The 13,966-nt window shown below is 37.7% G+C and overlaps 3 protein-coding genes across 3 annotated transcripts; 1 reads left to right on the top strand and 2 right to left on the bottom strand.

The window, feature by feature from the left end:
* The first annotated feature begins 24 nt into the window (after window positions 1-24).
* Window positions 25-2,734, top strand: LOC110843733 (negative elongation factor B). The gene is made up of 10 exons (XM_022089761.2): window positions 25-277; window positions 355-453; window positions 530-664; window positions 727-966; window positions 1,046-1,219; window positions 1,299-1,493; window positions 1,582-1,602; window positions 1,697-1,952; window positions 2,034-2,215; window positions 2,309-2,734. Exons 1-10 carry the CDS (start codon window positions 164-166, stop codon window positions 2,603-2,605), a joined length of 1,713 nt encoding a protein of 570 aa, XP_021945453.1. The 5' UTR covers window positions 25-163; the 3' UTR covers window positions 2,606-2,734.
* Window positions 2,735-2,737: 3 nt separating this feature from the next.
* On the bottom strand, window positions 2,738-4,278 carry LOC118434413. Its single transcript, XM_035847887.1, has 3 exons — window positions 3,816-4,278; window positions 3,551-3,746; window positions 2,738-3,432 (listed from the first exon to the last, which is right to left on the bottom strand). The coding sequence occupies exons 1-3, from the start codon at window positions 3,982-3,984 to the stop codon at window positions 3,039-3,041; spliced, it is 759 nt and encodes a 252-aa protein (XP_035703780.1). The 5' UTR covers window positions 3,985-4,278; the 3' UTR covers window positions 2,738-3,038.
* A 1,455-nt stretch (window positions 4,279-5,733) lies between these two features.
* LOC110843527 (chymotrypsinogen A) lies at window positions 5,734-7,897 on the bottom strand. The gene is made up of 9 exons (XM_022089493.2): window positions 7,386-7,897; window positions 7,164-7,293; window positions 7,085-7,102; window positions 6,948-7,000; window positions 6,713-6,859; window positions 6,589-6,643; window positions 6,364-6,501; window positions 6,096-6,263; window positions 5,734-6,001 (listed from the first exon to the last, which is right to left on the bottom strand). The coding sequence occupies exons 1-9, from the start codon at window positions 7,763-7,765 to the stop codon at window positions 5,867-5,869; spliced, it is 1,224 nt and encodes a 407-aa protein (XP_021945185.2). The 5' UTR covers window positions 7,766-7,897; the 3' UTR covers window positions 5,734-5,866.
* Window positions 7,898-13,966: the final 6,069 nt, after the last annotated feature.

Here is a 13,966-nt window from a genome sequence, read left to right as displayed (position 1 = left end):
ATATTTATTCACGGAAAAATAATGAGTGCATATAAATAAATAAAACAACGTGTATTGGTTTGGTTATCATCAAATATATAATTTGAATGTCACAAGAATTTACGTGAAGTGACGGTTGACGGTGCCAAATAAAACAATATTATAATAAAAATACTAATTCGAGATGTCGACGGGAACCGGGTTTGGTTTGGAGGAGATCGGGATACCTGGACGGGATTATCTTCGTGAAGCCCTGACTAATTGTTCCGACCCACTCAAAGCAATCGAGGAATTTCAGGTTGGTTTGTATTGCGAGTATTAGGTCAATGCCAATTCGACATCGATTCGGTAGTAATTTTTTGTTATATTTTGTAGTCTGAAAATGAAATTCTACTGCCGTCCCTTCGACCCATGCTCCCTTTGCTAGATTTACATGGAACATCAAGGCTGGACTTTCATGTAGCCGTCATGGAGGTACTCAAATTTCTTGTAAATTTAATTAGGCTTGTATGTGAGTATCATATCTAAAATGTCTGTCCTCGTTTAACAGGAATTGAGAGACACCTTGATAAAGAAGATTAATGAAATTGGTACGAAATGGGAGCCAAAGGAAAAGGACAAAAAATTGAAGGAACTTTTGAGTAAAAGCTTTCCAGTCATCAAAATTAAGCCTCTACGACCAGTGGTAAGAATTATGACTCAAGTCACAATCACTGATTGGTTGGTGTTAATGTTGTTGATTTGCAGGTTCTTTCAATTTTAAAGAACATGACCACAATTAACGACAAATATTTAGACGTTATTCTCAACGATAAAGATTTATATGAGCAATGCGACACAGAGGTAAAGAGACAGATTTGGAAGGATAACCAAACGTTGTACGGGGATCAAGTCACTCCTCTTTTTACGCAATACACAAAGGAGAAAGAGCAATGTTTATTCAGTTATGAGAACAAAGTCAATTTGTTTTTTACTCATTCGCCAAAGGTATTAACGTATAGCAGAACATTTATAAATGCATTTTTGTGATACAATAAAATGTAAAAAATATTGTTCTTTGCAATAGATTCGAAGACAAGGGGAAGTTGTAAAGAAGCTGACGCACATGATTGGTAACAATGTCAAATTGTATGACATGGTTCTACAGTTTTTGAGAACACTATTCGTGCGTACAAAGAATGTTCATTATTGTTCTCTCCGTGCGGAACTACTCATGGCACTTCACGATGCTGAAGTTCAAGTAAGTTTTTTGCGAGAATTGTGTAGCAATCTTATTTATTTCGCCTTGTTTTATAAGTACTAAAAATGTTGTGTTTTAGGAGGTTATGTCTGTTGACCCGTGCCACAAATTTACGTGGTGTATGGATGCTTGTATCAGGGAGAAGAATATGGATGCGAAACGTTCCAGGGAGTTGCAGGGTTTTCTGGATAGCATCAAAAAGGGAGAAGATAAGCTTCTTGGAGACTTGTCTGTCATTCTTTGTGATCCATTTGCCATCCACTTTTTGGCAACGGTAAATCTCAAATGCTTATTTTATTATGACAATAAATAACTAAGAAAAATCAAATTTAAAACCCGTGTATTTCAATATTATTTTTCAGACTTCAATGAAAGTTATGCAGGTAATTTTACTTTAATCTCATCGTACTTTATGTTAATTATTGTAAATATACATATTGGCAATTGATATGTTTGTGCATATTTTTCTATTCATAGACCATTATGATAAATGAAAGTTATCCCCGAGAAAACCATGTTTTAATCCTACTGCTTCGTATGCTGTCTTTGGGACTAAGCGCCATTGACATCTTGACTACTCAGCACTTTAAGGAGCCCAAATTTGATTCTCAAATAGTTACCAAATTCCTTCCTGCACTGTTGTCGCTCATGGTGGATGATCAAGTCAGAAACTTGAATGCCAAACTACCTCCTGACGAGCGTGAATCCGCCATCGCAATTATTGAGCATTCGGGTACGTGCCCTGTGTTGTTGTTATCGGTAAATTGCTTAATATGTACACATGTATCAATAGCATCCATTACATTTGTTTTAGGGCCTCCACCGGATGCATTCCAGGCGTATGTCAATGATTCTGGAGTTGCGGCTACTTTGGCGATGTACTACACCTTACAACTAGCTCGTCAAAAGGATAAGGTCGGTTTGATGCGGGTATTGGGTTGCTTATCCACTTCTTATAGAAGTCATTCGTATGACGATCCTTATCTACATTCACTGGTAAGAGGATAATAAATTATGTCATAAACTTTACCAAGCGCAAGTGACAGTAGTGACACACGACTTGTAATAATAAATTATTGCCTGTTGTAGATTTCTCTACTAATCGGAATCGAAGATGAGTTTGCTGCTGAAGATTTCTGTACAGTTGTTTTTGACGAATTTTTATGTCCTGGACTTCCTCAAGAAAATGTGACGAAACATCTCCTTCGGCTGGTCTACAACGTGTGTCATAAACTGGGGACAACTCGAATGGAAACCGTTCTGAAAACATTGCAACCTTCATCTATGCAAACTGAATCCCTTCGCGTCGCATTTTCAGCGCTTGAAGAAAAAATTAATGCTATCGAACAAGCTACTACCAATAAACCCCCAGCTTCTCCACATTAATCTGTGTATTTTAACTTATTTAACTTAGCTTAAACTTAACTTTTTTATCGTCTTTGCATATAACATAATGAGAGTGTATGTAATAAAATTACTTTTGTTCAAATGACTTTGAACCCAAGAGAAGTAGAATAATTGAACTTTGAATAGATTTATTAAAAATGTAGCCTCAAAATCCTTATACAAAATGACGGAATTAAGCACATTGAACTCTGGCAACTACACGTATTGTCCAACAGTCAACAGTTGCATCCACACGGCATAAACGTTATATGTAAATGTAGCTACATATTATTATTTAACTAAAGGAACATCCCAATTTTTCAGGTTTACTGATTTATACTAACAGTATATAAATACAAGCATGCAGGATATTTACTTTCACTTTGACTCCATTTTGAATATATTGAGATTATTGCATTTTGTTTCGATGTCATCAGTGAAATTGAATTTTCACAGGCACACTTTGTTTTCGGAACCGTATAAAAATTGGTAGTCTAGTTCGAAAAAATGAGGGAGGTTGGATCCGAGGTGGGGGTAAGCGATCTCGAGGAGGCAAGAATGCCGGGGGGTGAAAATCATCAATTTCAGATGTTGTTTCAGACTGTATGGCCTGATCCTGTCTCTTCCTCTGGGCGATTTTCTTGTGCTGGTCCTTCATGATGTAGTAAAAGTTCATGGGGTCGTCCTCGGCCAATTCGTCATTCGCCATCTCTTCAGGATCTTGCCTGTTTCCCCGGATAATGTACTTGGAGTAATCCTCGGAATCATGAAATACGGGGTCTGATGAAGTGACACCGTCTTCTTCACTCTCCTTCCTCTTTCGCTTCCTGTGTGACGTTGAGCATACCAAAATTTTAGAGTTGATAAATTGGAACTACTTTTACTTATTGGTTGAGATGAACATGAATTTGACTGGAACTGAAACAAATGCAAATGGATGTGTACCTTTTACTCTTCTTTTTTCTGCACTTGCGTGTTTTGCACTCGTCTTCGGCAAAGAGATCCTTCATATATTCACCAATTCCAAGCATTTGCACAAATTCTCCAATTGCATTCATTGTATCGATACTGCTTGGACTCTGATTTTGACTAATCATTGTGGTGGATATCTCCTTGCCAGGGACGTTGGATGTCGACAGCACTGCTCAGGTGTATACCAATTGAATATGCAGATGCTGGATGGACAAGGAAATTGGGACTACCGACTTACCTGTTCTAAAACTGTTTGCGATTAGTGAGGACATCAGCCCTCTCGCAAGATAGGAACCAATCATGTAATTGAACAACATTCCAGAAAGAAGTAACCCAGAAGTTGTGCTCAGAACAGAAAGCAAAACTAAGATCACATAAACTAGGAACTTTCCACCAAAGGGTTTCATTTTCACGCCAACTGTAAACTTATTTTAGGAACTACACGGAACTGTACAGAAACTATAAGTAGAAAATATGTATCTGAAACTGTGATGCACTGATAATGCTACTTACTCAACGTAAGAAAAGAAATCGGGCCAATTTTGAACAATTTCTACAGGGAAATATGAGGATTAGAAACCCTCCTCATTAGCTCTCATGCACTGGCAGTGATGATGAGGCTTCAAGAGAAATGAGAATCTCTTGGTCAATCTCAGTTAAGGTAAATAAATTGATGCATGCCATTTTATGATTTGCTACCTGACGAACTGGTAAAATGTAGCAGATCAGTCGTAACATTTGTAAATCTTAGATAGATGAACGTCTTGCTAAATGAGTGACACGATACAACACAACAGGCATTAAACAACTAGGTGAAAATGTGAAGTATCTGTATTAGTCCAACATTATTAGCTGTAAAAAAAGTCCAAGTCCAAGTTTTTACAAAAATCAACTTGGATGATGAGCGAGGGTCGAGGCACCGTCGCTGTCGTTGCACAGGGCAGGGCACGGTTCATTGTCATTTTTAATAATATACTATAAAAATGGTACCTTTGAGTTAAGATCTTTGGAATGAGTTTGCTCGTTCAACATTTTATGACTTGTTGGAAGAAGAATTATTTTAACAAATAGACGGAAATTATTAAAGAATGCAACCAGGCAGTTAACACTTACTTTACTTATCATCGGCCTGGGTATCATTAACACTCAATAAATTCATACACATGTACGTGCATGAATTTTGGCAGTATGTAAATTTGATGTCCAACATTTACTTCCCTGCATGTCAAACACACAAAAAATGTAAAACTAAACGAAAGCGAATTTTTGATTTCCTCGTGGCAGTACATAATTACCATTGGTGGTATTTTTCTGACATGCCATTGATTTACCACTTCAGTTTGAATCAGATATAGTACCACCACGATTTATACAAATTGTCATGTTTTCTATTCATTGCACCGCAACACGCAAATTGCGCCAACCAGTTTTATGGGAAAAACTGATTTCATATTGGCATTCACCTGAATATCTTGACCTGAAAATTTGCGCCCAGGCGCAAGTCCTCAGATGCAATTACAACAGTTTTTTTTTGTCAACCTGGTCCATCAACTTGTTACACGAAGCTGCTTACATACATATGTACAGATCTGTTTGTTTAAGGTCACTCAGATTCTTTATATGAACAACGAAGAAGCTACAGCCAAATGAAATGTATAATTAGCATTTTTACATTTCCACAAAGTCCAACAATCATAGCATCCATTTTGACGAAGTATGAAGCCTAATAAGGAAGGATTGGTTTACTGTAAATGTGCATGCAGCTGCCAATTTCACCCTAAACATCTAGTTCAACCTGAAACCCTAAGCTACTTTCAAGCATTTATAATTTAAAACTTTAACTTTTGTATATTCGTGTAATAAAAATGATTTTTATTGTATCATCTTATTTGGAGATGATGAATTTCAATTTAACAATCAAGATCAAGAGCAGATTTCTACTCCAAACAAAAAATTAAGGTGCGCAACAAAAATTCAATTGCATTAAAAAAAAAGTATGCACACCTTATTAATTTTTTGCAGGCCCAGTCCCACAAACCAGGCAAACATGAAAGCGCAAGTGGTTATACTTAACAAGTTAGCAAGTAACGAGTGCCATTTCAACCAAACGCAGTTGCAATGCAAGAACGAGCATAAGCTATCGATTTGTGTTGTAATACATTAGACCTTTACTTTATTATTCATGCTTTGAATTGACACAAAGTAGTAATCATAATTCTATTAACAGATATGTACATGCATGCATTAAGATTGACTAGTAAAAAATAGTTCCAAAGTCTCGGTCTCTTATCAAAAGGATCCTTCGCAGTAAACGGCGTCCTTCGTGTTGGCTTGGACCCACCTGGAAGCCGACGCTACTCGTGAATAAACCCCAGGAATTCGCGTCTCACCGCATTGCGGAGGTCCGAAAGATACAACTCCGATCTGAAAATGGATTAAAGGACAATCACAACCACAACTTTTATCTCTCTGTCTCCGAGGATGAGACTTTATTGCCTTCAAAATTAGACTTATGTACTTGTGTGTATGCTTGTGAGCCTGAGTCTTTCAAAAATAGAGCTCCGCCGGAATCCCCTTGACAGGAATCCTTTCCTGGAAGCCATGCACATAACATTGCAGAGGTAATTCTGGTTCCGTAGTTGTACAAGTATTCCCTCTGACACAAGGCATTTGTCACTACTTTGATCTAATGAATTTCAACAACCTTATATATTACTGGCTAATGCTTAATAAATATGTCCCTAAATATGCATGTAAACACATATGTAGCTGTACAGAATACGAACCTCAACCTCACGCAAATTGTCCGGAGGGTTGTCCCCATATTTTATCGAACCCCATCCGGCTACGATCGCCATTTTATCTGTAAAAGGAGATCCTCGTTGCGTGAGGCAGATTGGCGAAATCTTGTCAGAAAACGTTACCTAATAAAAGCCGGATATTATGTAAACCAAGAGAAAATTCGAGAATCGTAATGTTTTAAAGTATGTATCCTCAATCGTGTTGTATACTTTATGCTTTAGTTTTATCAATCCAATGTCGTATTCTTCAATGTTGGGTTTATACCTAAAATGTAATAAGCGGAAATATTATTAAACAAAATAATACCAGAATTGGTGTATTCCTTCCTCTTACAAAGGATGTGTCTTTAAGTCTGCAATTTCGAATAGTTGCGACTTATCAGTTTTTGTGGGTATTCCATTTGTTCCCATAAGTATCCTAATATTGGATATTCCTCTGCGACGCATTGTCCGCTGACAATGTGCAGCCGTTATCAGATACCTGCGTAAATTTAGGAGAATAATTAATGTTCTGTTTGCTTATTCTCACAATACACTAATTTTACCATCTCTAAATGCATAAAACTCACCTATCATTTATTAAACTGGCACCACAAAACCAAAACGGAGAATTTCCACCAACCTAAATAACACACCGGTTGAAAACACGTCATGTGGCCTTTGCATTATTAAATAGTACATATGTAGAAATGCCAATTGTACTCACATAGACAATTGCTGCAACCTAAATTAAAGTTAATCTTCTTTAAATGCAAAATACTTTCATTGTATAAAGTGGAAAGTACCCAAGGCCATGCATTTTCTTTGGAAAGTATTCCTCCAGTAATTCTCACTAAAGAATTGTGAGCCGTCTTATCAATGCCACATTTGCAAGTATTGGTGGACTTAAACCCAGAATTCGCGTTTTTGTCTCGTCTGAATAAAACCATTTGGGATTAACTTCTTAAGCCCACCCAGATAATGACCTCAATGACATTCCTTATGAAAAATGCATACATTGTACGTACATATTTTGACTCTGCAGATTCATTGGCTCTTCTGAACTGCTGCTCACATTGTTGACATTATTGTTGTAGGCGTTGTTGTTAACTGGTCCTGGAAATTGTAATACGGGAGTTGCGGAACCAACCCCTACCAAAGGTTTGCTTGACACCACGGGACCGTTAAACATGATTGGGTTGTTGGTGGAGAAAACAGGTCGTCCCCACGACGCCTGACTATTTTGCCACGGACCACCCAGGTCAGGGCGATACTGAAACTGTAATTGAACTACATTTGGATAAAATTGTTGTCTGTTCGTCACATTATTGTCACTTGTCACTTCAAACTGGATTTGATTAGTTAACTTAAGAAATAGGACAAATATAAAACTTGATACTTCCAACATTTTAAAAAACTTATCTAGAACTTTGTAGCAGAAACTCTCGGTCAACTCTCGTTAGTCACACCATTTACACAAAGATGATTTGTGTGCATGAGTTTTTTCGGCGTTTCTAGTTTCGCATATAGTGTGAAATAGGCTTATGAAGGAAGTGCATGTATTTAACCTGGAATCAATATCAGTAACCTTGTCCTTCCTCAGTGACAAAAATTGAAGCTCATTGTCATTACCAGAGTTTGAGGGGTTTAGTAAAATATGGAAACGGAGTTGCAGGAAATAAAAAATAATTTCATACAGCCACCAGAATGCATAAAGGTTTATAATCATGCAATCTGGGCAATAGTACTGCTCCTGCAGTCCTGCTCATTGCTTCGTATTTAATGAGGGGTGTAAATTGGCTTAATTGATGAACGCTTTTGTCCAAACTTTCAGGGAAACGGACAATGCAAACTGTCACACTGACGAATATGGTCGTTCATGTCCAAGTATACGTATTTATATGTATGTAGCTATGTAAAGATGATGGCCAAGCCTCGATCTATGCATATCCGTATTTTCTCCTCACTTCCGGTGAGACACATTGGTGAGCATACTGTACGTGCTGATGCCGTAATATCAAATGTGGTCATACATACAAAGTCCCAGTGGCCAAGTCCAAGCACGGTAGCTGACAAGGTCGCCAGATATGAGTGAATAAAATAGAGATACGCTTATCCGTTATACTGGGTAATAATTTATTAGATTACCGGATTTATCAGCTACACGCGGTATTTTCCACTTTTTACAATGAAAGTATCTTACGCTTAGAGAATATTATCTCAAAGTTAATTTGGGCAAGTCATTGAAAATTATTTTACTTCAATTTAAACAATAATCCTTCTTTTCTTCGTGCATGTAAACTTTAACTTTGTGACTTATGCTGCATCCACAAGGGACAAAACATTGGATGACTTTGTGGATTTTAGGAATTGTGTTTTTTTATTCATCATTAAAACAATGAGATGAAGAACTCAATCTTTAACAATGCCGTCAAGCAGAGCATTATATTCCTTCCTTGCCATTGAAGTTTGAGTAAGCAAACCCACTGCACAAGTGATGTGTTACATTACATATTTCAGCTGAATTTCGAAAATGGGCACTCGAATTACATTTCAATCTTGGTTATATGTAGAGCATTGTTTGCGATTATCCACACATACCCAACGAACTTAATGCATTATCAAACTTTATCTCCGCTGGTTTCAGCACAAAAAGCTGCAAAAAGAAAGAAGCATTTATCTGGCTGGCTTCAAATTTTAATTGCCCCACCCGTCAAACTTTTGACAAATTAAGAGACAGAAAATGTTACATAGATTTGCACATACATATTATTTTCATTTAACAAACTGAGATGGTTATTATGCATTATTAACTGCACTGCACATACATATTTAAATTTGAATGAGTACATTACTTGAGCAGTTTCGCTGGAAGTAAATATTTGGACTGAATATCTGTACCATAACTAATACTAATAATTTTCATACCCAAAACACAACACACAGAGAACTCGGTTGCGTAAATAAATGTGTAATTTGCTAAGCAGGACTGAGATTTAGGATCCTTCTTCCTTGAAGAAAGCCTTTCACGTACATACCTACACGTTGGATGGATTAAAGGAAAGGGTAAAGTTTGTTCTGGTAGCGTCTCGTCTTCATCTCTTAGGAGTAGCATCCCAAAGCAAAATAAAGCAGCTAATGACAATTTAAATCCACTTTGTAACTTATTTTACCGTTCTTGTTATACTATCACAAATCCAATGTGAGTGTCGAATTTAGATTTTTTGATGGTTTTAGTTTATCCAACAAGCCAAAGGAACGACGAGTAATGATCTTGCACCGTCATGCCATGCCAGATGGCTGCTTCGTGGGAAATCTCTTTACAGACTTTACACTTTTGCACCAAAGGAACAAGTCTGACTGACTTCAATTATTTGACAATCAGGATCTGTCATAATATTTGACTGGGCTTTATGCACTTGCATGTCCTGGGCGCTTATTTACATTTCATGACTCGATCCATTCAATTTTTACACTTAATTACCTCAAAACTTTGCAAAGTAGTATCGTTTTCAGCTTCAATGGACTTGACATTCGCTTACGACGCACAGCTCGTACTACTGATTCAAAAGTTACGAAAACAAAATCTGACAACATTGAAAAGAGTGTATGGTCACACGCATAAAATTAATGCATTTTACTAATGAAACTGCTCTTTTAATTACAAAAATTCCCAGCCGCATCGAAAGTCCATTTCACCACCTACAACACGTCCCCTTCTTATTGCCAGAAAAATACGGACGAAAAAGATCATCTAATGTAGTTTCATACAAAACACACCTCGTCCGGTTGTTGATGCGCATATCATTCCTAGGCCAACAAAGTCATAAAATAAAGGCAACTTCTGAACAAGACGGGACTCTCACCTGAGGACGAGTGAGGAACGAACGAGAGGGAGGGGAGAACACCTGGGAAGAGGAATTCGGATCGGAAGTAGCAATCTAACGGTCTTCAATGAGGATCATTAAGGGTTCTTCTAATTATTACGTGTGTGCATATGTTCAATTATGGAGGCAACAAGGCAACCCTAATAAGTTCCCTCATCACTATATACACTTTCCCGTAGTTACTTTTATTATGTATGCAGTTTGATGTACAATAATAGTAATACTCATCGGAAGTTATTCACTTCCACAACTTTGCATCCTACTTCAGGATGGAGCTGGTATTACCTGGATCTAGTTCACTCGATGTACATGCGATATTTCGTCCATGTATACTGTTGCTCCTTCCGGAATTCATAAAACTTTGACACCAAGCATAAGAGCAGTGCCTTACTTGGCCATACAAACTATTATCCCACGCCATCACTTCGTATATATTATGGAAAGCGATAATCAGTACGTTATTTGAACAAATTATTGTAATTTTGGTTACAATTTTGTGGAAACCCCTTTACACATCGACTATTAAGTATTCATAGTGTATCAGGGTTCCTGGAACTGGTAATAATTGGAGGAAACAAGTTAAATATTTTAAAAGTATGTACGTGTGAAACATGTCATTTCATCCACAACTTTACAAGATGTTCCAAGAATCTCATTAAGAGAATCATAGCCGACTTTTTCATTTTGTGATGTATTTATCTACTTAATAATAATGAAGATGAATTCACCGATCATCCACCCACAGCCGAGCTGCGTCCATGCTACGAACCATAGTGTGTACAACAAATATCTAATAATGACTTTGAAAAGAAGATGTCAATACAAAAATCATCTTCTTCGAATACCAATATGACCATTATCTACACACACAGCTTTGAAAAGGAATAAAGACGCAAATAAAGTCATTTGTATTTGTATCAAAAACACGTAAGAAAGAAAAGCAATGCGGTTTTTTGTCGAGTGTGAATAAGGTAATTTGCATGTAGTCAAGTCATGTGGAGAAATTGTGTTTTCCAATTTTGATTCGAATGGTTGGTTTAAATCCGTCCTAAACAGAGGCAGAAGTGTGCACCACTGTGAGAGAGCTTATTAATGACATTTATTTACGGTTTGGTGGTGTCATGTCCCCCGCAGCTTGTAATAAGGACGCATATTTAGTCGTCGTATCAGTACCAGCCTTTCTCGTACATAATGAGGAAGGAGCATTACCACCGGAACTATTGAAGTTTGCACGAATAAGTGGCGTCTCACAGGTCTCACTATCCCACTTTTGATGCTGTTAATGATGTGTGTCAAACCAAACATGAATGAATAAATTAAGAAAATTCCACATTTCTTTCACATTATGAACCAGCAGAAATATTTCTCGCCCATGTTCAATACTAACAAACCAACAGCAAAGTGAAATCATGGTGAAATCCCGCACATATGAAATTCAGAAGTAAATTGTGAGGCAAAAAATCAAAATTAAATTCATTTCATTGTGGATGAATGGGAATGAATGTGTTTATTACAAGTCCATTAAAATGATGAGTTTGTTTCTCTACAAGCAGAATGTGTCCTACTCAGATTATGGGTTTGTTATCCCGACTTTGAAAATTTGCTGGCATCAAAATGCAAATTTTGTATGCTTGATGGGAAAGGAAAAGAGGTAAATGAAAGAATCAAGTTTAAGGATTCTTCCCAACCTGCGTAAAAAATGGAGATGCTACTAATCGGCATCAATTCATGAATGGGTGAGACTGTGGTGACCACGTAGACGTTTGCATGACCACCGTTGCACCCAAGCGAAGAAAACATGTGGGAAACAGTCATGGCTGTGTGTGCAATGAAATATCTACGCAGGAACATGAAATTATCAAATTAGAGGATGTGCTGATGTCGTCGTTATAGCTGGGACTCATTAGAGTGGATCAAATGGTAAAGTAAAGTCGCTGACATGCCACACTGATTTTTATGTAAATCTAGAGTTTCTTAAGGCAATGCAAATATTTGAAAATGTATCCCATTCAGCAAATTTCTAGAAATGGTTAGGATTTCAGCCCGGTCGAATTAATCCAATCCATCGAGATTGGAAGAGGGATGAAAAAACAACAAATAACTGGAACACAAGAGATACCTACTTCATGTCATCTTGTAAAAAAAGGTAATAATTTTTGCAGTGAAAATTACAGGTTTTGATTAACTACATACATATTTGCTGGCTGGAATGAATTTGTAATGTATCAAACGTACGCTGGAATGCTATCCAAGTATTCTGTTCAAAGATGTGTGAGCTCCATTTTTGACTCAAATCTCGCAACAAGTTACACTAATTTTTTCTTGCATATTTCGTAATGCCATTAAAACATTGCACTAAAAATAAGCAGCAAAGATCGCATCCTTCCCAGTGACCTAGTAATACTTTGCCAATACTCAACCCCACGGGTATTTGACAGTAAATTGAATACGTCAATTGCCAATTTGGCCCATGTCGTCCAAATTAGTAAATTTTATGGGGGAACGAGCCATGCAAATTTGCCACTCTTGTATCAACATTAAAACTCTATAAATGGTTGCAATGAACTTGGTCGTCCAAAGTCAAGAGAGACATTACAAAGAGGCTGAGATGAGATGAGGATCTCGGCTGGTGGCTGTGCTCTATTTTAAAACGGGCATCACCACGCAGAGAGATATGGAGCCTGACGTTGGGGGAGGGATGAATGTTTTACCTGCCGTAAAATACCTGTTGTGGTGCAGTTGGCAGTGGCCAAGTCTCACTTGCATCCGACTTTTATTACGACTTCTGCTGCAAGTGATGAGCACGTAAAAGTAAAAGAAAGGCTTGAGCCAAGTAGTCCGTCGTCCGTCCGTGTTCATGTGTGTGTACCTTCATTGCAAGAAGTAGCCTCGGTGCGTGGTGGTTGATTTCGAGACTCCTGAACTCACCTGAAATTATCATCCACTTTTCAACCGATCCCTTCTGAAGCACCACGCTCTCTCGTCTCACTTGCGGTGTTCCGAACACGCCGGTCTCGTTTCCAAAAATCCATCCAATTCGAAATGATCAACAAGATACAGTTTTTCAGTTGAGTATTTGATCGGAGAAATTGTGCAATATCGAGAAACGGTTTTAAAAAAGTAGCAATAAGCTGTTCAGTGATATTTAAGCAAGAAATACAAGTGTCCATTAAGGTTGTGAAATATATTTCATAAAATTTGAGACTTTTTGGAAATAAATTAGTGACAATTATCGATTTTATTGTTGGAGGCCAAGTGAGACGTACATAGGGAACGTGTACGTGATCCACCAGTCTCACATTTCCCTGTATATCAGAAACTAAGCTTTTGCTTTCCCCATTACTCTCTCTCCTCACCTCACTTTATCAATTTCGCCTCAAAACAAATTATTTCGTCGACACGAAATGAATATCCATTACCAACAACCGTTTTATCAAGAGGACTTTTCCTCCCACAATTATTACTACGACCAGAACCAGCATCCCCATTTGTCCTCCCCTGTCCCCAACTACCATCCGAATGCTCAATACATAAATTCCCCTGGGGACTCTGTCGCCGAAGACGCCGCCTACCTTCCACCCACATATTGGTCGCCAGATGAGGACGACAAGAGTTTGAGCAGCAATCCCAGTTCCGTTGGAGAAGCATTTATTCGACCTGGACATTCCTACCCGGGACACGGTTTCAGTCCGGAAAGTGTTGTGCACAACCACATTAAGAAT

This window comes from Folsomia candida, unplaced genomic scaffold, assembly GCF_002217175.1.
Source record: "Folsomia candida strain VU population unplaced genomic scaffold, ASM221717v1 Fcan01_Sc002, whole genome shotgun sequence".
Taxonomy (NCBI): domain Eukaryota; kingdom Metazoa; phylum Arthropoda; class Collembola; order Entomobryomorpha; family Isotomidae; genus Folsomia; species Folsomia candida.
This window is presented reverse-complemented; position numbering and strand designations above follow the sequence as displayed.